Here is a 23,813-nt window from a genome sequence, read left to right as displayed (position 1 = left end):
TCTCCACATCACTCGGCATCAGGGAAATACAAATCAAAACCACAATGAGATATCACCTCACACCAGTCAGAATGGCTAAAATTAATAAGTCAGGAAATGACAGATGCTGGCGAGGATGCGGAGAAAGGGGAACCCTCCTACACTGTTGGTGGGAATGCATGCTGGTGCAACCACTCTGGAAAACAGCATGGAGGTTCCTCAAAAAGTTGAAAATAGAGCTACTTATGACCCAGCAATTGCACTACTGGGTATTTACCCTAAATATACAAACGTAGTGATCCAGAGGGGCACGTGCACCCGAATGTTTATAGCAGCAATGTCCACAATAGCCAAACTATGGAAAGAACCTAGATGTCCATCAACAGATGAATGGATAAAGAAGATGTGGTATATACATATACAATGGAATACTATGCAGCCATCAAAAGAAATGAACTCTTGCCATTTATGATGACATGGATGGAACTAGGGGGTATTATGCTTAGCCAAATAAGTCAATTGGAGAAAGACAACTATCATATGATCTCTCTGATATGAGGAAGTGGAGATGCAACGTTGGGGGTTTGGGGGCAGGAAGGGAGGGAGACAAACCATCAGAGACTCTTAATCTCACAAAACAAACTGAGGGTTGGCGGGGAGAGGGTGGTGGGGTTATGGACATTGGGGAGAGTATGTGCTATGGTGAGTGCTGTGAAGTGTGTAAACCTGGCAATTCACAGACCTGTACCCCTGGGGCTAATAATACATTGTATGTTTATAAAAAAAAAATTAAAAAAAAAAAAAAAAGAAGAAGAAGAATCCTGGGTTTTTTACTTAAGGGCCCTGTCCCAGAAGAGGAAGCATATGTGCTCATTAGGATGAGCAACTGTAGGGGCGCCTGCATGGCTCAGTGGGTTGGGCCTCTGCCTTTGGCTGGAGTCAGGATCTCCAGGTCCTGGGATGGGTCCGCATCCAGCCCTGCATCCGGCTCTCTCCTCGGCGGGGAGCCTGCTTCCCGCCCCCCCCCCCCCGCCTGCCTCTCTGCCTACTTGTGATCTCTGTCTGTCAAATAAATGAATAAAATCTTAAAAAAAGAAAAGAAAAGAAAAGAGTAGACCCAAATGGCTCAGGTTCAAATTCTGACCATAAGCTCGTGTTTTGTTGTTGCTGCTTTTAGGATTTTTATTTATTTATTTGACAGACAGAGAGAGAAATCACAAGTAGACAGAGAGGCAGGCAGAGAGAGGGGAAGCAGGTTCCCCACTAAGCAGAGAGCCCAATGCGGGGCTGCATCTCAGGACCCTTAGACCATGACCTGAGCCACCCAGGCGCCGCCATAAGAGAGGTTTTTAGCCAGTTTTTCATCTATCAGCTTTGCTGTGAGGTTAAGTGAATTAAACTAAGCACTTAGAGTAGTGCGTGGCTGGATATCAGGCTGGACATCAGCCTGACTTAAACACTAGGGAGGGAAAATTGCTTTCACTTAAAAAAAAAAAAAACAAAGTGGAAGTAAAAGCCTGGGATGCCCGCACAGAAGAGGTAAGCGAGGTACCCGGAGGATCCCAAAGGCTGACTGGGGCGGGGCGGGGACGGAAGCTGGGGGCGGTGGGCGTGCGCGCGCCCGCGACAGAGGCCCATCAGTGTGCGCGCGCCCGCCACGGGTCGGTCCCAGTCACCGCCGTAAGGGGGCCAGGCCACGTCGTGAAAGTGCCGCAAACACACCCACCGCCGGCGCCGGCCGCGAGTACCGCTTGTTGGCCAGGCGTAGGTACGGGATCGGCTCCGGGTTCTTTCCCGGAGCGGCTCTGAGGCCGGAGGCGTAGATAGTTCGGGAGCACTGTTGACGCGCGGACGGCCGCAGGAACGGTTTAGCCGTCCCCAGGGGCGCGGGCATGAAGAAGTGGCAGGACAGATGCGGCCCTTGGACATCGTCGAGCTGGCGGAGCCCGAGGAGGTGGAAGTGCTGGAGCCGGAGGAGGACTTCGAGCAGTTCCTGCTGCCCGTCATCAACGAGATGCGCGAGGACATCGCGGTCCTCACGCGGGAGCACGGGAGAGCCTACCTGCGGAACAGGAGCAAGTTGTGGGAGATGGACAATATGCTCATCCAGATCAAAACGCAGGTGGAGGGACGCCTGGGTGGCCCAGTTGGTTAAGCGGCTGCCTTCGGCTCAGGTCATGATCCCAGCGTCCTGGGATCGAGTCCCACATCGGGCTCCTCGCTCAGCGGGAGCCTGCTTCTCCGTCTGCCTCTGCCTGCCACTCTCTCTGCCTGTGCTCACTCTGACAAATAAATAAATAAAATCTTAAAAAAAAAAGTTAAAAAAAAAAAAAAAACTCAGGTGGAGGCCTCGGAGGAGAGCGCCCTCAACCATCTGCAGAACCCCGGCGACGGCGTGGACGGCAGGGCGGCCAAGAGGTGCGAGAAGGCCGAGGAGAAGGCCAAGGAGATCGCGAAGATGGCAGAGATGCTGGTGGAGCTGGTGCGGCGGATAGAGAGAAGCGAGTCGTCCTGAAGGAGCGCGGGCGGTGAGGCGGGGCGGCGGCGGGGCTTGGCGATGCCGCAGCCAGATTCAGTAGCGTCCTGGGTGGTCGTCCTGCTGCAGCAGTGAAGGTGAAGCTTCAGTTTCACTGCATCCGAAATTGGGCAGGGGAAGCAAAGTTGAGGTTGAGAGGAGAATGGGTCCTTGCTACTAGCTTGGACAGGTGCTAGAGCAGATAGTGATTTTTGTGGTTTCTCCTGACTCCGCTGGTAATTAGAGAAAAATTAGAATAACTTGGAGTTTGTCTTTGTGAAACTGAAAAGTCACCTCCCGAGGGACAGTTGCTGGAGGTAGAGCCTCCTGGGCACTGAGGAGGGTGGTGGCCGGGGATGGGAAGAAAGCTTGGCCATTGAGCAAAATAGGGGTGGGTGAGAACACGGGAAAGAAACAGAGAAGTGTGAAGCTTTAGGCCTGGACTAGAAATTTCCAGGTTCTTCTAGGAGGAGGCAGTGTCAGAGGACTCTGTCTGAAAGAAGTGGCATTCTTGTGGATGGGTTTTTTTTTTTTTAATTTAAATTTTAAACCAGGATGCAGAAATCTGAGACTCAGTGTTTTGATGGTGAATTTCTTCCAGTTCTGCTTTAGGTTCTGAGTTGATGGATGCAGGTCACCTGGGCTGACACCACGAGAAAGCTGAAGTAGCTTGTTTATTCTGTTTTTGTATGTTTCTTATCTGCATGCGACAGTCTCCCTCAGGGTCAGTGGTTGTGTGAGCGAGCCAAAAGAGAATTCTTCCCTCGGATGCACAGCCAGCCAGTAAAAGACTGACATGGAGATTTTGCAGTGAGGAAAGGTAGGCTAGAGCTAAGGCTTCAAGTCCCAAACTGCCCGATGACTTACAGGTGAGGGTTTTTAAGCGCAGAATTTGGTCAGGGGGTGTCTCAGCAGGAGGATGCTGTTGATGGTTTGGAGGTGCAGTTGTGTTCACAGGCTTACTTAGTTATTCTGGTCCCACAGAGGTCTGTCTGTTCAATTTCGAGAGACTTAGAATTTGAAAAATGTCTTTTTTTTTTTTTTTTAAGATTTTATTTGTCAGAGAGAGTGCACAAGTACCGGGAGCCACAGGCAGAGGGAGAAGCAGGCTCCCCACTCTACAAGGAGCCCGATGCGGGGTCAATCCTAGGACCCTGGGGTCATGACCTGAGCCAAAGGCAGATGCCTAACTGACTGAGCCACCCAGGCGTCCCCAAAATGTCTTTCTTTTGTTAGAGATTTCATTAGGTACATCTGGTGATTCTGTGGTTAGGATAGTGTTGATCAGTGGCTTGTATACGCCTAAACGAGCTACTTGTCTGGGCATAAGTTAACGGGCTTGGATCCTTTGTGTTCCTTTGAATGATCAGCAAGTATTCCTGGGTCTTGGGCCTGGGTCTTCGTGTTTCCTGGCCAGTCCAGCTGTGCCCCGGGAAGATAAGACCTCTGGTGTTCATCCGTTCATCTGAATTAACTGGGTCTGGCTTCAGCTGGTGACACTGTAAGGGGAACGGGGCTTAGTGAAGAGTTGTTTCAGTGCTCACGTTTATTCCTATTCCTTCGCTGTATTTGGAATGTTGGGTGTGGCCTTGTGTTTTGCTGTTAACCTCTGTGACCTGATTGTTCTCTGGACCTTCAGAGGGTGCGTAGACTTGGGGCCAGAATCTTCTCTCTGTGGAGATGCATGGAAGGCACTGCTTGGTTAAAGCTGGTGACCAGCGTAGGGGTGAGACTGCTTTGGGAAGCTCTGGGAAGAACTAGAAGGCAGTTGGAGATGGAAGATGGTTGGGTGTGCATTCTGGAACTTTGATTCCTATGAGACACACGTGGGGACCTGGGTCTTGTGACATAGTGTCTGGTGTCTGTGGTGGCACCTATCAAGTGGGTTTATTTAGACAACCTTGCTGGCCCCAAATGACAAAGAAGTTTGGGTAGAGAATGACGGAGGATGCTTCTCTGTCAGAATGACCTCACATGTTACAAGGTTTTTAGAGGATCACATCAAAGAGAGTCTCCAAGGAGCCTGGGGACACTGGAGGAAGGAAAAGGTGTTATTGGGGCCCATAAAGTCCCTTCTAGTCTATCAAGGTAGACCTGACCATGATTTGAGTTCAAAGTCAGACATGTGATCGATGTGTTCATTTGCCTTGAAAAACAAAGATCTATAGAAAATCTTTTTTCAAATAAAGATGTTGTTCAGAAGACCAAAGCCAGTGTGTGTGTTAATCCATTTCTTTTGAAATGGACACTCTTCTTTCAGCGCTGCCACCAGCAAGCGGGACCGAGCTACTTGAAGTTTGGGGTTCTCATGAGCCTGGAACTGGGAGGGAGAATTGCTTACAGCAGGTGGTGTGGGGACAGGTTGACGGAACTCTCAGCTTTTAACAGAGATGAACTTCGGGCCATCATCTCGTCTCTGGCCTTGCTTCTCAGCAGCTGCGGTATGTTTAGTCTCTCAATCAGTGGGAATAGAACATGCTTTCTGTCCTATCTGAGGCACCAGGAATGTGAAGGAAAGTCCCGGATAGGGAAGAGCTGGGACGAGTAATTGCACTGCCGTGTGCTTGAGTATCCTGTGGGAGCACGAGGAGGGACTGAGCACTCATGGAGGAGACTGGAAAGCTCTTTAGAGCAAACGACTTGCCCTGAGCGTGGAGTACAACCTCTGAGAGCAGAACCCAGTGGGGGCCCCTGGAGCTCGGAACCACGGGAGCTGCAGCCCTGGGGAGACTCTGGAGGACACTGGGGGAGCCAGGTGAGAGGGGTGGGCCGAGGAGAGAGGCTTCCTCAGGGAGTTAATTCATCTGCATTGGACTGTGCTGATGGATGCTCAAAGCCATAGGAGAGGCAGGGTGCGATTTCCAGAACTGCTACACGTGATTTGATTGGAGCAAGCATGTGTTCATGGAGACAAGCTGAGATACATGTCTTGGATGACTGTACTTTATCATAGAGTCCTTTACAGAAACTGTTTCTGTCCATGGAATCCTTGTCCACGCTCCTGGCCTTCTGAGGTCTGGAGCAGGCACAGAAATAGTGCCGGGAGCCCTTGAGACCCAGGAGCAGGGGAGTGTTGGGGGTCACGTGTGTAGCGTGGGAGGCTTACTCACTGCCTGCAGTCTGTGTGTTGATGGGACTTGGGTGAAGGCGAGAATATGGGGACTGGTGCACATGGGAGTTGAGAGCCTGACCTGGAGCGGGGGAGTAGAGAGGATCCACTAGGCTTTCCTGGGGCCGAGAGTCAGAGTCTATCTGTGTCAGTCAAGGCGGCTAGGTTAAACTGTGCTAACAGGTCCCCCCCCACCAAAGTCTTGGGGCATACAGCCTGCAAGAGTTATTTCTCATTCCTTTTGATGTACACCACAGGTCACTTGCTCCACATTCTCTTAATTCAGGGAGCTGGCTGAAGGATCACCCCTCTTTGAGATATCATGGACCTTGATCAGAAAACTTAGTTGTGGGCGCTTGGGTGGCTCAGTGGGTTAAGCCCCTGCTTCAGCTCAGGTCATGGTCCCAGGGTCCTGGGATCGAGCCCCACATCAAGCTCTCTGCTCAGTGGGGAGCCTGCTTCCTCCTCTCTCTCTCTCTGCCTGCTGCTCTGCCTACTTGTGATCTCTGTCAAATAAATAAATAAAATCTTTAAAAAAAAAAAAAGAAAACTTAGTTGTAAGTTGCTTCACTGATTTAAAAACAAATGTGTTGGTGTAAAACTTGCCATACTTGTGTGTGTGTGTGTGTGTGTGTGTGTGTGTGCGCGTGTGTGCACATAGATTTTCCCTTTGATTAACTGACCACAGATTATACTCCTCCATTAGGGTGCATTTCATCTCTTCATTGTCCTAGGGCTCGATGCTAGGCCTCCTTTGTGGTCAGAGCCTTCAAGTCTGAATCATTTGGACCCCTGGCTCTAAGGCAGAGCACTGTGGCGACAAGCTGAGCGTCTTCCCTCGTGACAGAGCGTGATGGAGAGGCCTACAGGCCTTGTGCGCATTTCCTGCTTTAACTCATCCATTTGCCCCTAGTCGGATTCTGGATCCGTGGAACTGAATCCACTTCCAGGTCAGCTAGAAAATTTGAATCGCCTGTTGTCAGCAGCTGCGAAATCATTTGTCACAGATGAGCCAGTGGTGCCCAGACTCTGCCGTGAAGTCTGAGATTCTGTGTTCTCTTCCAGAAGGCCTGGGAAGTTCTCCAGCGGCCACTTGCGTCAGCTGGCTTGTGAGCCTGCCTCTTCACTCGTGTTTTGTTGCAATACGATACAGAACAATACTTTTGTTTCTTCTGAGAACAGGTGAGTGTCCCATACCCACATAGCTCACTGAACCGCCTTTCCCAGTGGCGGCTTCCATGCCAGAGAGGCCCGCTTATGCCTCATCTTTCAGACAGCACTGCTGTCCCTGCTACTCTCTGCTCCTTTATTTTGCTTCTCACTACCTGACATGTGATGATTAATTGGTGTATTGTCTGACCTCTCCGCTTGGAATGTCAGCCCCAGAAGGCAGGAATTTTGTTTACTGCTACATTCCCAGCACAGAGATGAATGCTTGGCTGCCATGTGGCTGGTGCTTAATACTCACTGAATGAGCATCAATTCGATACGTACATTACATTTAATTGTGGGGCACCTGGGTGGCTCGGTTGGTGAGCGTCAGACACTTGGTCTCGACTCGGGTCATGAGATTGAGCCTCATGTCAGGGTCTGCTTTTGATTCTCTCCCTTTCCCTGTCTCTCAAAAATAAATAAATCTTAAAAAAAAATGTAGTTGTGTCTGCTTACCAGTGCACATAACTCAAACTGAAGTTTCTAAGGCAGAAACTTTAGTGTGCTTCTTGATTCATCCCTCTTTCTCAGCAACCCCTTCCTCCTTCCTCATGCTGTCACTGAGGCTCTGACAAGAGCGTACCCTGGATTCATAGACCCCCTCCCACTGCCCTAGGCCGCTGGTGCAGCGCTCTCCTAACTGACCCCCCTGCTGTGGCTTCATGTCTCTCCTGCTCCTTACCAGTCAGCAGTGGGTGGGGCTATGTCAGGTCCCTGCTGAGAACCATTTTGAAAATTCATTTTACTGGGACCTCTGGGTGGCTCAGTGGGTTAAGCATCTGCCTCCAGCCATGGTGATGATCCCAGGGTCCTGGGATTGAGTCCCACATCAGGCTCCCTGCTCAGTGCGGAGTCTGCTTCTCCCCTTGTCTGCCGCTCCCCCTGCTTGTGCTCTCTCTCTCTCTGACAAATCAATACAATCTTTAAAAGCGAGGAGCATGAGTGGGGGGATGGGCAGAGGGAGAGGGACAGGCAGACTCCCTGATGAGAGTAGAGCTCCCTGAGATCATAACCTGAGCTGAGGTCAGACTCAACTGACTGAGCCACCCAGCTGCCCCTTGTGTCATTCATTTCTTTATGTGTGTTACTGTGTTTTATAGCCTTTGTGGCCAACCCCCCCCCCCCCCCCCCGCAAAACTCGAAGAAACAAAAAACCCCATGCATTCAAGAATGTGACTTGTTCGGACATGGAGGTGCTGTGGTCTGATGAGTGGCTGTCTGGTGGCCTGGGTGGAGGGATGCGTGGCCCATGGACCTCCGTGGTCCAGGGCAGCATGATGCTCCCTTGGTGCTGAGCCACCCACAAAAGCAGGGACAGGGCCCCACTGGCACGGGGCAGTAAGGAGGTGGTCCACCTGATCAACTGATCCGAGTCCTTTCCTTCTCCAGCTCCCTACTGGGCAGGAGCAGGAAGTAACAAATCAGGGAACTCACCGTGCTGGGGTGGGGGCACTGAGGGGGTCAAGAAGTAATCCATGTCCACCAGACCAGGAACATTTCACAAACATTTTACTGATCACAGGGGCAGCTGGAGGCTGTGGAGCACAGGGTTCTGGAAGCCAGGGGCTGCTCCCTGCCCGCCCCCTCCCCCTCCAGGGCCGCTGGGGTTCTGGGCTTGCAGGACATCAGAGGCGCCCAGCCTGCTCGAAGTACTTGTGGCAGGCAGCCGTGAGTGTGGCCACAAACACGATGAACTCGCTGAAGTTCACCTCGGCATCCCCGTTGGCGTCCAGGTCTTTGAGCAGTTTGTCCACGGCGTCCCTGTCCCTTTTAGTCTAGAGACAGAGGCCGGGGTCAGTGGGTGAGAGGCCCATGCACTGCTGCCTGGTGGGGGGGCGGGGGAAGGGTGGGGGGACACCGACAGGTTGTGTCACTGGGCTCCGGGAGGCCAGGAGCCAGGGTTGGGTTTAGGGCCAATCGGAATTGTGTGGTGCAGTTCGGAGGCAGCGTTTGTCTTACTGGCAAGTTTGGAAGGGGGTGTCTTTGGACTGTTTAAGATGCTTTAGAAGGGGGACCACCCCCAGGATGTGCTGCCAGCCTGGCGGGGTCACTTTAGGAGATCACGTCTGGGCCATGCCCTGCACACCTGTCCCGGCCACAAGCCTCTGATTCTCAGAATGGGGAAATCCAAGCTGGGGTGAGAGGTGGGGAGGAGGGGTGGGCAGGGGTGCTGCGGGAGCTGCCGCCATGCCCCAGCCTCACTGGAGACCCCCCTGCCACGCGCAGCCACCCACACTGGGGCTCCAACAGCCCCCCAGGACGGCAGCTCCCAACTGCACCAGGAGGTGGGCTTCCCCATCAGCTGGAGGCCTGGGGGCCTATGACCGTGAGCCCTAGCTTTTACAAGCACCTTGCTGAGGATCCCAGGCTTAGCCACCGGTTCTCAAATTGTGTTCCCGGGCCACCTGCCTCTGCCCCTCCAGCAACCCCCAGCTTTTGGGTTCAAAATCTCCATGGGTTAGACTCAAACTTGGCTTGTTATCAGAACATCTGCACCATGCCCGATTCCTAACCGGTGCAGGGGCGTTCAGTGAGCATCCGGGTTTGAGACTGTTTGCGGTGATATTAAGTTCAAAAGGAAATTAAATTGCATATTTAGAATTTCATACACATTAGCTTTGAGCTTTTGACTGGGGAAAAGGCAGAAAGGGAGAGGGAGAGTGTGCTGGGGGAGGGGATTTCTTGCCTCCACGTTTCTGTATTTTTACATTTTCGACCACAAACACATTTATAAGAGACAAAAACAAATGAACTTCATTTAAAGATCTATACCCTCACTACATTTACATACTGAAGCGCTCAGTGTGTTTGAAGGCTAAAAATCTTAGGCTTCCATTTTCAAGAATCAGCTCAGGGTAGATCCATTAGAGGGCAGGAGGTGGGGTTTGGTGGGGCCAGGGAGGAGGCAAGAGGGGAAGGGGAGGAGTGGAGAAGAAGGGGAGCTGTAATTGAAGAGCAGAGGGGAAGAGAAGGACAGTAAGGAAAGGGAAGGGAAGAGGGGGGGGAGGGAAAGAGGGAAGGAGTGGGGCAAGGGTGAGGACCTGGAGGAAGGGAGGGAGAGAGGAAAGGAGGGGGAGAAGGGGAGGGCGGGGTAGAGGAGAGAAGAGGAAGAAAAAGAGGAGGGAAAAGGGGGAGAGAGGAAGGGAAGGAAAAGAGAGGAGAAGGGAGGGAGGAGGAGAGTAGAGGGAAGGAGGAAGAAGGAGGGAGGAGGGGGAGAGTGGAAGGGAGGGGGAAGAGGGGAGGAAGGGGAGGGGAGGAGGGAGGGGAGGGAAAGTGGAGGAAGGAAAGGGGTAGAGGGAGGGAACGGGAAGAGGACGGAGCCAGAAGAGGCAGCCAGAGGGTCAAGAACCGAGAGGAGCATAATGGGGAAAGGAGGACCGAGAGGGGAGCCCCCTGTTTTGAGGTCCCTGAGGAGGTCTCCCTTGGGCAGATCCAGGTCCAGGGGCTCCAGGCAGATAAGTGCCAGGTGGGACCTCCTCCCATCTGTACCCCTGTCAGCCCTGCTAACACCACTCGGGGGATGCTGGGAGGACACAGCCAAGCAGACAGGAGGGCAGGGGTGTTCATGGCCAGCCGCCTCGGAGGGGTGCAGCGGTGAGGGACCAGCAAACCCAGCCTCACCATCCCTACTGCTCAGGTTCAGGTTTGCAAACCACCCCCCACCCCTAGCTCTGCCACTGGGCCCCTGCTGAGAAAGAATCCTGGTGGCTCTAACTTCATGTGTCAGGGACTGAGCTGGCTACTCCAGCTCCCTGCTCCTAAAGACCTCAGCCCCGAGGGCAACAGATCCGCTCCTGGGAGGGTGGTCTTGCCTTCCAGCTGCTCCTTCTGCAGCCCCTTGGCCCTCTCCTGCCCTCCTTTCTCCTGCCGGCCAGCCCACCGTCCTCCCTGACCCTCCCCGCCTGCCCCCGCCCCAGGCTCTGCACCCTCACCTGCAGGAAGCCGGGGAGCTCCTTCTCCATGAGCACCTTCAACTCCCCCTTGGTCAGGCTCTGCTTGCTGCCCTCCACACCCGCATAGCGGGCAAAGACGTCAATGATCATGCCCATGGCTGTCTCCAGTTCGGTCATGGTGCTGGACTTGGACCCACCTTCCTTCTGGGAGCTGGCACGAGAGAGGAAACTTTCCCAGGGCAGCTTCTTGGAGCTTTATAAGGCCCAGCTGGTATTGACTCAGAGGGTGGGACGGATGGCAAGCCCTGCCCCTCCCCGCACCCCCCCGCCCCCGTGCGCTGCTCAGTTCCCCAGAAATTGTGCGGGCACGACTTCCTGTCTGAGCCCTCCCCCAGCCCACACCCTGGACGGTGGGACGGATGGCAAGCCCTGCCCCTCCCCGCACACACCCCGCCTCCCCCCTTCGCTGCTCAGTTCCCCAGAAATTGTGCGGGCACGACTTCCTGTCTGAAGCCCTTCCCCAGCCCACACCCTTGACGGGTGGGGTCAGCAGGGTAAGAGGGTGCCTGGCGAATGTTTGTTGAGTGACTAAGGAATGGGTGGAGTGGTCCTGTCCGGCCACATCTGGTGGGCGGGCCACATCTGGCGGGCCAGCGGGAGGGAGGTTGCACGAGGGAAATGTTGGACTAAGCAGGGTTTTGCTTCCGTGGCGCTTTGCAGAACACTTCGTGGAGGACAGCCATGCACCTCTGTCCCACTCCCCAAACACACAGCAGTGACGGGTCTGGGAGGCAGACACTGCCAGCTAGCGGACCAGATGAAGGGCTGCCCGGCCCCACCCTGCTAGGCTCCCCAGAAACCCCTGCATGCTCTCTCCCTGTGCCTTGGAGGGTGGCCCCATGGTGCAGTGATTTCCAGACCCGAAAGTGGACTCCTCTTTGTTTCCTGATTGTGGATGTTGAGGACTCAGTCTGCAAGAACCGCAGGGGCGGGTAGTAGGCTGTGACTGAGCTAGAATGCCCTGGGCACAGAGCTGCCCCTCCCTCAGTCCCCAGAGGTAGCCCCAGGGGTGGCATGGGAGTGGGGGGAGGGGCGGCTGTTGCTGGGAATGCCTGCAGGCCCAGGCACCGAGGGAAGCCCTGCTCAGAGCCTGCAGGTCAGGGTGGAGGGGAGAGGAAGCCAGTTACACTCAGCGGGCTCAGCCCCAGCCTGGCAGTCCTTTCTGCTTTGGACACACTGCCTTTCCCACGTCTCCTGCAGGGGATCATTTGGGAGCAAGGAAAGGTCAGTCCACTCTGCTGCGCTGGACAAGGCCCTCCTAGGATGAGACTCTAGGTTTCCAGCCAGCCAGTGGTGCCTCCCAGAGGGCATCCCGAAGTAAGACACCGCGTTGTGACACTTGGTGAAAAGGAAGGGTGTTCAGGGCTGTCACAATGGGGCTCATGACTGTCTCAACGGGGGCCGGGGGCCGCTGGCTCAGCTTGCAACTCAGCAGAGCCGGCCTGGGTGGCCCAGGAGCAGAGCCAGTGGGGGTCAGAGGGTGGGAGGGTATTACTAAGAGGAGGCTGACAGGGTTGGGGGATTCTGGCCACAGGCAAGCCCAGGGCTCACCCGTCAGAGTGGGGGATAAGGAACTTGGGCAGGCATCAAGGGTAGGGAGGTGACTTCCTGACTCTTCGCTACAGCCGGGCTGGGCAGGCGGAAGATAGATGGGACCAAGGATGAGGCAGGATTGCTGAGCAGCCTGATGAAGGGGGGAGTCAGCCAGACTCCTGGGGCAAGACCTGGCAGGGAAAAGAGGCCCCCCCCCCGACTGGGGGCCCAGGGGGTGGCCGGCCTGTGCTCTCTAGGGGAGGGCCTCCCGGGAGCTGTGGGGGCAGCAGGGCAGGCGGCGGGGAGGGAGCAGCACAACACCTGCAGGGCTCTGACCCCCGCTGGCACTCTCAAACCTACAGTCACCTTCCTTGCTCAAACACAGATGCTCCCCCAGCCCCCCAGAAGATTTAGTGATGAGTGTGTGGTTTTTTCCCCCCCAACGTTGTCATTTCAAACTTGTTGCAGAAGTCAAAGTAAGGCCACTCAAAGACCTCTCCTGGTGGAGATCTTTGTAGGGATTAAAATAAAAGTGGGGGTGCCTGGGTGGCTCAGGGCAGCATCCCGGGTCCTGTTGGGCTCCCTGCTGAGCGGGTAGTCTGCTTCTCCCATTCCCTCCCCTTGTTCATTCTCTTTCTCAAATAAATAAAATCTTAAAAAAAAAAAAAACGTGGTTAGATGATCCCTGGTTGAGTGAGCACAGAAGAGAACGCCTGATTAAAGGTCACTAATACCTCGATGTAGGTAACATGGGGGTAGGCAACTAACTTCCCAGACCAGTTCTTAACTCTTAAACATTTAACAGAAACCGCTGTTAAAAAGAAAAACTACTGGGTGCCTGGTGGCTCAGTGGGTTAAGCCTCTGCCTTTGGCTAAGGTCATGATCCCAGGGTCCTCGGATTGAGTCTCCCGTTGGGTTTTCTGCCCAGCAGGGAGCCTGCTTACCCCCTGTCTCTCTGCCTGCCTCTCTGCCTACTTGTGATTTCTCTCTCTCTCTGTCAAATAAATAAAATCTTAAAAAAAGAAGAAAAAGAAAAACTACCCACAGCCCACTGACTTCAAGTCCTGGAAACAGGCAGAGTGACATTCCTCTAGGGACTCAGCTGTCCTGATGTTAATGCTTTACTAGGGCAAAAGGCAATCCTTTAGCCAGAGCCCCAGGATCCTGTGAGTCTACCTTAACCTATAAAAATTCCTTTGGAAACTTGCTTTATCTCTGCCCCCCCTAGATACAATTGGCAATCATTCCCCAAGCGTCTGACCCACCGATAACCATCTGAAGGGTCTCATGACTCAGGTTTTATTAGACTACTAAATGACCTTTTCCCAACAGCAGCTAGCCCCCTCAAAGTCCTGGAAGCCTTGCTTCCAAAATTCCTTAGAGACGTATGCGCGTATGCTCTCACTAACACCCTCCCAACTTGAAAGTATATAATGGGCCACTCCTCATGACCCCAGTGCAGTTCGTTCTGCCTGTGGGTCGGTCCTGTCCTTCTGATTTAATAAAACCATTTTGCACTGAACATGTGTCAAGAATTTTTTCTTGGCTGTCGGCTTCGAACTCTAACATTTCCTATATCAAAATCACAGGCCCAAATTGGTGTCACTGGCTGAGTCCCCAACCCGGCCCTTCATAGCTAATCTAGCTACAGTTCCAACAACCCCCAGAAACCCTAGTCCTAGCCCGTCAGGAATGCTCTGAGCAGCCCAATAAAGGAGCTGGGCTGTGGGCTAACTGGCATGAGACCCCTTGTCCTCCTCCTCCCAAAGTCAAGTGTGCTTATCTAGAAGAGCCTTTTCTTTTGCTAATAACATCTCCCTGCACCCTCTTTCGTAGGAAAACCTTTCATTTCGCACAACTCCTGGGAGCTCCCCTCAGCTGGCTTGCTACCTGGGTGCTGTCTGGTTCCTGAATCGTTTAACAAAGCCAGTTCGAGCTTCAAATGCACTGGGTTGGATTTTGTTTTTTAACCCTGCATTTATCTGGAAAGGTAGTTTCTTCCCAAAAGGAGATGGTGAGTTGCATCATACAGAAACCCCCTTCTGACCCTGACCAGGTCAGGGGGATTTTTCTTCCCAGCCTCCAGGCCCCAGGCGCCCTAAGATCCCTGGTGCCTGGGCCTCCTTTACAGCATGGGGATTCAGTGGTGGTGGTGGGGGCGGTAACAGGAATATCAGCAAGGAAGCAGACACCCAGGGGTTACGGATCTGGGAGACTGCTGTCTGTGTGGGGCCAGCCCCCAGCTTCCTGGGAAGGGACAAGCATGTCTCTTCTGAGCCTCTGAGCCGGCTGAGCTGGGAGAGAAAAGCATTCTGCATCACCACAAATCCCCACCCCTACCCCCATGCCCTTCTCATGCTCCCCCATAATCTGCTGACAGTGGGGAAGGGTACTGGGTCGCCAGCCACCATCCCTGGCCAGCCACCCACAGCTCACCACCCAGCAGGCTGGGCCAGACCTCTGCATGCATGTGGGCCCTCCCACGTCCAGCACCGGAGGCCAGAAGAAGAAGTGGAATTACGACCTTCCTACACACCATGCAGGGCAAAGAGGAACCACTGAAAGACCGAGGGGCCCAGGTAACCATCACCAGGAAGCCGCTAGAAGCCTAGGACATTGCCCCAGTTCTAAGGGGGATGGGCGGCCAGGAAATGTCTCGGTGGGTCAGGGAGCTTTGGGGTGGGGAAGGCAAGGCGTGGTCTGCTGGTGGGAACAGTTTGCTAGACTCTGGAAGTCTGGGTCACTCTGAGAAGGACGTCTGTGCTCAGCAAACACGACCAAGGCCCCTCCTGTGTGGCCCCAGGTCAGCACACCCCCGCCAGGCACAGGCCCCAGACCAAACCATGTTGGTGCAGCGAGTTCTTCTTCTTCTTCTTCTTTTTTTTTTTTTTAAAGATTTTATTTATTTATTTGTCAGAGAGAGAGAGAGGGAGAGAGAGCAAGCACAGGCAGACAGAATGGCAGGCAGAGGCAGAGGGAGAAGCAGGCTCCCTGACGAGCAAGGAGCCCGATGTGGGACTCGATCCCAGGACACTGGGATCATGACCTGAGCCGAAGGCAGCTGCTTAACCAACTGAGCCACCCAGGCGTCCCGCGAGTTCTTCTGAGCAAACTCCCCACCCCCACCTGGGCCCCAGCCCCGGGAGGCAAACCCTGACCTCTGGAGTGCCTGGCCAGACAGGGGCCTTAGAGGGAGAGGCAGAGAGCACAGGTGCAAGGGGCCCCAGGCCAGGGAGCAGCCTGAGGAGAAAGGGAAGTCTGCGCTGGGACCTGAGGGAAGGGGAGTGCAGCAAAGAACAGAGGCAGGAAGAACTGTGGCTCTGGAGAGCTGGGAAGTTGGTGGGGGGTGATTGGAGGGGCAACAGGAAAGGCTCCCTGGGAGCCTGTCTCACAGCCCTTAGGGCACAGTAGAGCTCCTGAGGGACTTTAAAGGCCAGCTATCAGGGCCCCACTCCCCCAGAGCTGCGCTGGCCCAAAGCTTCCCAGCTTACCCTGCCCAGCAGCCCGCTGGAGACCACTGGTCCGCAGGGTTTTCCGCTGGGAAGAGACATGGTCAGATTTACCTTTTAGGCAACCCTAGCAGCTGGTAGGACAGTCAGATGAGGAGGGTGAGGCTGGAGGCAGGGAGGCCGGGGAGGAGGCTGCAGAGTAAGGAACCCTCCAGGCACACAGGCTCAGGGTTCCTGCAGCCGCAGCCCAAAGCACACCTGGGGACGGGTGGAGGCCTCAACAGGGTGCAGAGATGAGAAGAAAGATGCGGGCCTCACCATCTGATCCATGCTTTGTAGAAGGGGAAATTGAGGCTTAGGGCGAGGATGTGGGTGAGCAACCCTAGGTCCCTCTCCACTCTCACTGTACAAACAGCTCCCGGGCTGAACTGATTTTGTCCTTGGTGATGTATCTGACAAATATTTGCTGATGGAGGAGGTTGACAGAGTGGAGGAAGTGAGTGATTGTTTTGTTTTGTTTTTTTTAAGATTTTATTTATTTGACAGAGAGAGATTGAGAGAGAGGGAACACAAGCGGGGGGGGGGGGGTGAGAGAGGGAGAAGCAGGCTTCCCCTTGAGCAGGGAGCCCAATGCAGGGCTAGATCCCAGGACCCAGGGATCATAACCTGAGCTGAAGGCACACGCCCCACTAAGGAAATGAGTTTCTTAGGAACCCCAGGTGTCAGGGGTCCTATACCACATAGCTGTGGGGGCAGGGGCCTGGTCTCAAGCCCAGGCATGTGGCTCCTGGGGAAGGCGGTGACCAGCCCTGCGCCCCGGGCAGCTGCCTGTAAACCCCCTTCTCCAGTCCAGAAAGCCAAACTCCATCTGCTACCCCTGCTTGTCTTCTTCTGAAGCCTGGAAGTGATGCCTGGAGCAGCAGCAGCCATGCTGCCACCACGTGGATGAGGTTAGAATGGGTTCTTGGTGCTTGTTTTGTGGGGCTGCTGTGACGCACAACCACAGACAATAGAAACTGCCACTCTCACAGATCTGCGAGTCCAAAATCAAGGTGTGAGCAGGGCTGCTCCTTCTTGGGGCCTCAGAGGAAGACCATTGCCTGCCGCTTGCCTGGCTTTTGGAGACGGCCTGAAATCCTTGGCTTTCCTGGGTGTGCAGCCACTGAACCCTGCTCCTGCCTGTGTTAAATGCTGCCAAAGGGCCTTGATGGAGAGAAAAAGCCCACCCTCCTGGCCATCTCCGAGTGCCCGGAGCCCCACAGCCTCCAGATCGGGGCGTGGGGGGGCTCCCCTCTGGTCTTCTCCAGGGCCACACCTTAGGAAACTTGGCTGTTTTCTTATGCGAGTCAAGACTTGCAGGTGATAGGTATGGGAAAACCCGTCACAGTCTGCTCAGAATCAAGGTCTAGGCTGGCGGTGGCAGAGGGGACTAGGGACACGTTTCCATGTCTTCAAACCCAGGCCTGCTGACTCAAATTAATGTGTTCATGTCCTTCAGATGGCTCTCCCAGGATCCCCCTGATGCTAGTGTGAATTCTGCCTCATGATCTATCTTAAGCAGAAGCACTGGGGGTTCTGGGACATGTGTGAGGGGCGGCAGGAACCTGGCTCCCGCCCGTGGTGCGGGGCTGCCTGGGGCAGGGCACCTGGGGCCTACCTGGCCTTGACCCTGCCGGGCCGCTGACCTGCTCAGTGACTCTGGTGAGTCTCTTCTCCTTTCAGGACTACTTTTCTCACCTGTAAAATGAGGGGTGCAGATTAGACCCGCTCCAGGACTCTGAGCTCCCGAATCTCATGTTCTCAGCCAAGGTACCTGTCACCCTTGGGGTGCAGTGTGTGCTGAGGGTACTTGGACCACCAGGATTTACAAAGTGTTTCTCTTGGGTTGGAGAAACTCACAGAAATGTTCAAGCTAAAGCAGGAGCCTTGTGGTGAACACCTGTGATTTCCATCCCTGGGGCCCATTCAGCTGGGTCCTGGTAGCCCCGGCAGCCAGCTGTGGGGTCGTGCCCCCTGACCTGTGTGAGCTGGGCTCCAGTCCCCTCCTCTAGCTGGGTCCTGAGTGACCACAGGGGAGTGCTGGTTTGAGCACACCAAGAAAAAGGAGCTGAGAGTCGGAGGAGAGGCTGTGATCTCACTGATGTGCCAGGGCACTTGAGTCCGTAAGCCCTGCATTTCCGGGCTGTCTGTCCCCCACCCAGCACTTCCTAGCCCCGCAGAGCTGAGTGTCCAGTTCTGGGCCAAGACCTCTGGTGTGGGGTGGGGGAGCTGAGGCCTGGGTCAGACCTGCCTGGGTTTAAGTCTCAGGGAGAACATTGCTGGGGGTTCCCAGTACACCCCTCTGTCCTCCCGCAAGCACTAGTGGGCGCTGCAGGGGATCGCGTGAATGCCTGTTCTGTGTCTCACTGTGCCTTTCCCCTCTGTTAACCTGCCAATGGGTGAACTGCATTCCTGGACTGAGGCCGAGCACCTGGGAGGCCCCATGGTCTGCTGAGCACAGCCGTCACCAAGGGCTGCCCTCTCATGGGAAGAAGGGACGGAACGGATCTGCTGACGTGCTCTACACTGACACACTCTGCAGTGAACTCCAGACTGACCGTGGCACCTCTGGGTCGGTCCAGGGCTGACCTGCCTGCACATCTCACCAGCACAAGGCACCTGCTGGGTAGCATTCAGGGCAGGTCACAGCCCGAGCCTGCTGAATGCTGAATGATAAAGCCTCTGGACTGTCGGCAGAGGGCTGCCCAGGGGCTGGGGGTAGTGGAGTGGTGGTGAGCTCACCACCACCACCAGGAACCAGGTGAGTGGCTGTTTCACCAGAAAGCCACAACCCTGCCATCTTGTGGGGGCTTTTCAGGTCACCTTCCCAGGAAAGCTGTAGGGAGAAAGGGCCTCTGGATCATGGTTCATAAACCCATTCTCACCCAACACAGAATTTCAGAATCACGTATATTGCTCCAGGAGGGGTCAGGGGATAGGGCAGGGTGACCTGGGGGACAAGGCCATGGAGGGGTCAGTGGTCCCAAGCACATGGAGTTCAGGACTCTCAGGGGGAAGCAGGGAGGCTGCTGGGGAAGGGGCATGTGGACTGTGGTTGGGGTGTTCCCCAAGGAAATGTTCCAGAAATGGAATGTCAGTGCTGATGCACTTCTTGCTGCCGGCTTCAGAGAGAACCGCAGAGAAGCTTACATTAACTCAACCAGAGGCTGGAGAGCAGGAGAGAAGCACGGACCTGCCTACAAGAGCCAGAGGGATAAGGGCCATGGTGTGCCCTGGGGGTCCCAGCAGCAGGTGCCTCTCTTCATGTCACCCATCATCAAAGAAAAGAGACCTTTCGTGAGCCACTCCCCAGTCACCTCATTCCTCTGCTCCGCTCCACAGCAGAATTCCTTCACAGTGCTCCCCTTCTTGCTCTCCATTCTTACCCCTTTAAGTGTCCCACTCAGAGGCATTGGGCAAAGGCCCTGGGGCCATCACATGCTCATCCTGGCTAGGGAAGGGCTGGAGTGGTGAAATCGTAGAGGTCTGCCCACCCTGCCCTTTGCAGTCTATGGTGCTGACCTTGAATTTGGTTCCAAGTGATAACTAAAATCTCCAACAGATGCCAGAAAGGTGCTGAAATATTATCTCAAAGGTGCCAAGGGAGAACGTGTGTCAACCTAAAATCACACACCTGGCAAGACTATCTTCCAAGGAGGAAACACAAATTCGAGTAAATCCACCATCGTTGCTCCTCACAAAATGCAATTCTAAAATATGAATTCCAGGGTGCAGACTGGCCACCCTGGAGGCAAGAAAAGAATGAGGAGCAAAGAAATTGGTAAATATGTGGGTAAATATAAATAAAAATGGATTATTAAATAGAACAATATTATTTCTAATGTGTATTTAAAAAAAACCTAGCATATCAGAAGTTTCCAGATCCTTGTGTATTTTAGGAGCATAGAGATGCCAATAAATTAAATTTTGGTAAGCTAATTATGCATGTACAGATTTTGAAGAAGATAATTAAAGAAATAGAAAAAGAGTACATGAGGGTTTTTTTTTTATTTTATTTACTTATTTTTTGAGAGAGATAAAGAGAGAGAGATCACAGAGAAGAGGGAGGGAGCAGCAGATTCGCTGCTGAGCAGGGAGCCCAATGCAGCGCTCGAACCCACAACCCCGAGATCATGACCTGAGCTGAAGGCAGACGCTTAGCAAACTAAGCCACCCAGGTGCCCCAAATATATGAGTTTTAAGCCAGTAAGGCATGGAGTGGGGCAGAGGGAGAATAAATTTAAAAAATCTTAGTCCACGGCTGCCTGGGTGGCTCAGTGGGTTGAGCCTCTGCCTTCAGCTCGGGTCATGATCTCAGGGTCCTGGGATTGCGTCCTGCATCGGGCTCTCTGCTGGGCAGGGAGTCTGCTTCCTCCTCCCTCTCTCTCTCTCTCTCTGCCTGCCTCTCTGCCTCCTTGTGATCTCTCTCTGTCAAATAAAATCTTTAAAAAAAAACAAAAACTTAGTCCATAGTAAGGCAAGAAAAGAAATGAGAAAAGTGGAACAGGTCAAAATAAGATGGTAAAAATAAATCTCAATATATTAGCAATTACAATAAATGTATGAGGGTGTGATTCTCAAGCCAAAAGACAAAGATTGTTGACCGGGATGAAAAAATCCGAACCTAACAAAATCAAGACACACACGGCTTACAAAAAACATCCTTAAAAAAATGTAAGGACACAGGGGTGCCTGGGTGGCTCAGTGGGTTAAGCATCTGCCTTCAACTCAGGTCCTGATCCCAGGGTCCTGGGATCGAGTCATGCCTCAGGCTTCCTGGTTGGTGGGAAGCCTGCTTCTCTCTCTCCTCCTGCAGGCTGCTCCCCCTATTTGTGCCCTCTGTCAAATAAATAAATAAAATCTTTAAAAAAATGTTAAGGACACAGAAAGATTGAAAATAAAATGGTAAACAATCCCAAGGCAAACAGTAACCCACAGCAAGCTGGGGTAGCTTACAACAGCAGACAGAAATGGTTACTCAGGGGGCGCCTGGGTGCCTCAGTGGGTTAAGCCTCTGCCTTCAGCTCAGGTCATGATCCCAGGGTCCTGGGATCGAGCCCCGCATGGGGCTCTCTGCTTGGCAGGGAGCCTGCTTCCCTTCATCTCTCTGCCTTGCCTCTCTGCCTACCTGTGATCTCTGTCTGTCAAATAAATAAATAAAATCTTAAAAAAAAAAAAAAAAAAGAAATGGTTACTCAGTTCTTGGGTGTCTACCTTCAGCTTGGGTCGAGATCCTGGAGTCCTGGGATCGAGTCCCACATTGAGCTCCCTGCTCTGCGGGGAGTCTGCTTCTCCCTCTCCCTCTGCTGCTCACCCTGATTGTGCTCACAAACTCTGTCAAATAAATAAAAAATATATATATAAAAAAGAAAGAAACAGTTACTGACAGAGTATCGCTACAAAGGGATAAAAGCACCAATGCACTTACTCGCAGAGCATCCAACTGCCCAAAGAACCTACAGAACTCCAGGGAAAACCTGACAGTCTGCCAGCAGAGGGTGTTCTACAAGCCTCACCCCCACTGACCCCTCAATTGAGCCCCTAAGAGGCCTGCTTTGTCAGGCAGGGGTTTTACGGGAGCACATTAAAGGAACTCCTCATCTGTTCTTCTCTGCGCCGTGGCGTGTAGTGTGTAAAGTGTATACCACACACCTCTGCCTGTGGGGCTACGGAGTGTGGGTGGGCATGTGGGACTTAGAAGATACAGAGTAAGTGACCAGACAGGGCGCCCCAACCCTGGTTCAGGACGCCCTTGACTGCCCAAGTATTGCATCGTGGGTGTTGCCAGATGACCATGGGGAAGAAGACCGAAGATGGAGTTCATATCTTGGTACCTTTCCCCAGTGGGGGAGAGTGTCTCAGGGCCTGTCTGGAACCCAGAGATCTTCCACTGTCTAAGCAGACTCAGTCTACACACAGGACCCTCTTGTAAGTCCCAGCGTAGTCGGAGCTCCCCCTGAATTCCCTGAGCCTAGGAAAAGGCCTGTTGCACCTTGCCTCGAGGGCCAGCACTGAAATTGTCTTAAGGGCTGAGTGGTTACTTGACATGAATTGGAGACAACTGGAATGTCAAGCCCCAAGGAAGCTCAAAGACAAGAGAGTGCAAAACTGTCATCTTCTGGAGGCCCAGACACATTCGGCCAGAGTCACAGAGCCAGCTTCTCCTCCTGGGTGAGTTCCGGGGGACACCGCACCCACCATGTCCTCACCTGAACAATGGACAATAAAATGACCTCTCAAATTTGGGAAAATTAGATAATGATGTGAAAGGGCAAACCCCAAGTAGATTTTTCTAATACAGACTTTTATTTTCTCATTCCACACGTCCAAAGCACTGTCACTGGACAGGCTATAGGAACTTGGCTGTGGGACAGCAAAAGCTGGATCCAGGGATGCCTGGGTGGCTCAGTGGGTTAAAGCCTCTGCCTTTGGCTCAGGTCATGATCCCAGAGTCCTGGGATTGAGCCCCGCATCGGGATCTCTCTCCGCTCTGCGGAGAGCCTGCTTCCTCCTCTCTCTGCCTGCCTCCCTGCCTACTTGTGATCTCTGTCAAATAAATAAATAAAATCTTAAAAAAAAAAAAAAGCTGGATCCAGGCACACTGCGCTTTTGGTCCCTTGAGTGATTTTAGGGTTGGACCTGTTCCATCCCATTTGCATCCTAGAGACTGACTTTATTCCTCATGAGTTCGATGCAAGCAAAGATATTGATACCAACTACCACTGGTTAGAAAAGGAAGTGGATTTTAAAATGGAAATAAAAGCATATTTGCCTTAATAGGGACAACACACTCAGACAGGGATTCCCCAAGAATTCCCCCTCCCATTTTCACCCCTGGCCCTCTCCATCTGACACCGCTGAGGTCACCCACAGTCTTGCCTGAGGGGACAGCCAGGACAGGGGCCTCGGAGGCTGGGGGTCCTGGGAGGGGTTATGCCGTCCTCAGCCCTGACAACCCGGCCCTGCCCGGCTGCACACATAGCACTCCTGGCATCATTTGTTGCTGAAGCCACGGCAAAACCTACAGGACCTTCCCCCCCCCCCCCCCCCACTGTGATGTCAATTACATTTTAGTTCAAAGACCACATAAAATGATTTCTATGTTCTCTACAGGCACCCTTCTAGCAAAGGACTACAGCCCCGGGTGCCGGTGGGACGGGATATCAGCTGCTGCAATTCCCATAATGACAAACTCACGAGCAGCCAGAGGAAGTGGAGGCAGGGAGGTGAGCCAGGTCCCCAGTTCCCCTCTGTACAATCCCAGCAATGGGGTCTCTAACTTCACTCACAGCCCCGCCTCACCCATCTCCCACACCACACGCCTATTTCCTAAAGCCCAAACATAAGGTGTTGTCTTCCTGCTCAAACCTTTCCGTGGCTCCCCATCACTCCGCTTCTCAGTTTCCAGCGAACCCTCCTTAACCTACTCAAAATGTGGTCCCTTGACCAGCAGCACAGGCATGGAGGGGGGGGCTTGTTAGAAATGCACAACATCAGGTCCTTAACCATAGGATCAGACCCTGCATTTTGGTAAGATCCCATGAGTTCCGACGCACTTGAAGGTTTTTTTTTTTTTTTTATGATTTTATTTATTTGACAGACAGAGATCACAAGTAGGCAGAGGGAGGCAGAGAGAGAGGAGGAAGCAGGCTCCCTGCTGAGCAGAGAGCCTAATGTGGGGCTCGATCCCAGGACCCTGAGATCATGACCTGAGCCGAAGGCAGAGGCTCTAACCCACTGAGCAACCTAGGCACCCCCACACTTGAAGTTTGAACAGCACTGCTTTAGGGGCTTGGGACAGAGCTGGAAGCAGCCCCGGTTATGACTCTAGTGAGTGGTAGGTCATTTTATTTTATTCACATTGTTTTGTTTTTAAGATTTTATTTGTCAGAGAGAGAGCACAAGTAGGCGGAGCAGGAGGCAGAGGGAGAAGCAGACTCCCCACTGAGCAAGAAGCCTGAGGCAGGACTCAATCCCCTGACCCTGAGGTCATGACCTGAACCAAAGGCAGATGCCTAACCAA

At 53.4% G+C, this 23,813-nt stretch overlaps 2 protein-coding genes and 1 pseudogene across 2 annotated transcripts; 1 reads left to right on the top strand and 2 right to left on the bottom strand.

Annotated features, from left to right (window-relative positions):
• Positions 1 to 1,873, bottom strand: part of LOC111148883 — a 4,713-nt pseudogene extending 2,840 nt beyond the window's left edge.
• Positions 1,856 to 12,056, top strand: LOC111149073 (MORF4 family-associated protein 1-like). The gene is made up of 3 exons (XM_022505979.1): positions 1,856 to 2,101; positions 2,321 to 2,507; positions 12,044 to 12,056. Exons 1-2 carry the CDS (start codon positions 1,892 to 1,894, stop codon positions 2,492 to 2,494), a joined length of 384 nt encoding a protein of 127 aa, XP_022361687.1. The 5' UTR covers positions 1,856 to 1,891; the 3' UTR covers positions 2,495 to 2,507; positions 12,044 to 12,056.
• On the bottom strand, positions 8,314 to 10,991 carry LOC111149074 (S100 calcium binding protein P). The gene is made up of 2 exons (XM_022505980.1): positions 10,748 to 10,991; positions 8,314 to 8,590 (listed from the first exon to the last, which is right to left on the bottom strand). Exons 1-2 carry the CDS (start codon positions 10,883 to 10,885, stop codon positions 8,441 to 8,443), a joined length of 288 nt encoding a protein of 95 aa, XP_022361688.1. The 5' UTR covers positions 10,886 to 10,991; the 3' UTR covers positions 8,314 to 8,440.
• Positions 12,057 to 23,813: the final 11,757 nt, after the last annotated feature.

This window comes from Enhydra lutris, unplaced genomic scaffold (genome assembly GCF_002288905.1).
Source record: "Enhydra lutris kenyoni isolate GAN:26980312 unplaced genomic scaffold, ASM228890v2 scaffoldscaffold21, whole genome shotgun sequence".
Lineage (NCBI taxonomy): Eukaryota > Metazoa > Chordata > Mammalia > Carnivora > Mustelidae > Enhydra > Enhydra lutris.
The sequence above is the reverse complement of the archived record's forward strand: the minus strand, read 5'-3'. Positions and strand labels throughout refer to the sequence as shown.

Excerpts from the sequence above, each read along its gene's own strand:
- LOC111149073 (XM_022505979.1), top strand. The coding sequence starts at position 1,892 with ATGCGGCCCTTGGACATCGTCGAGCTGGCGGAGCCCGAGGAGGTGGAA. Across the intron at positions 2,102-2,320 it reads TCATCCAGATCAAAACGCAG|GTGGAGGCCTCGGAGGAGAG; the intron begins GTGGAGGGACGC and ends AAAAAAACTCAG.
- LOC111149074 (XM_022505980.1), bottom strand. The coding sequence starts at position 10,885 with ATGACCGAACTGGAGACAGCCATGGGCATGATCATTGACGTCTTTGCC. Across the intron at positions 8,591-10,747 it reads AGCTCCCCGGCTTCCTGCAG|ACTAAAAGGGACAGGGACGC; the intron begins GTGAGGGTGCAG and ends CTCTGTCTCTAG.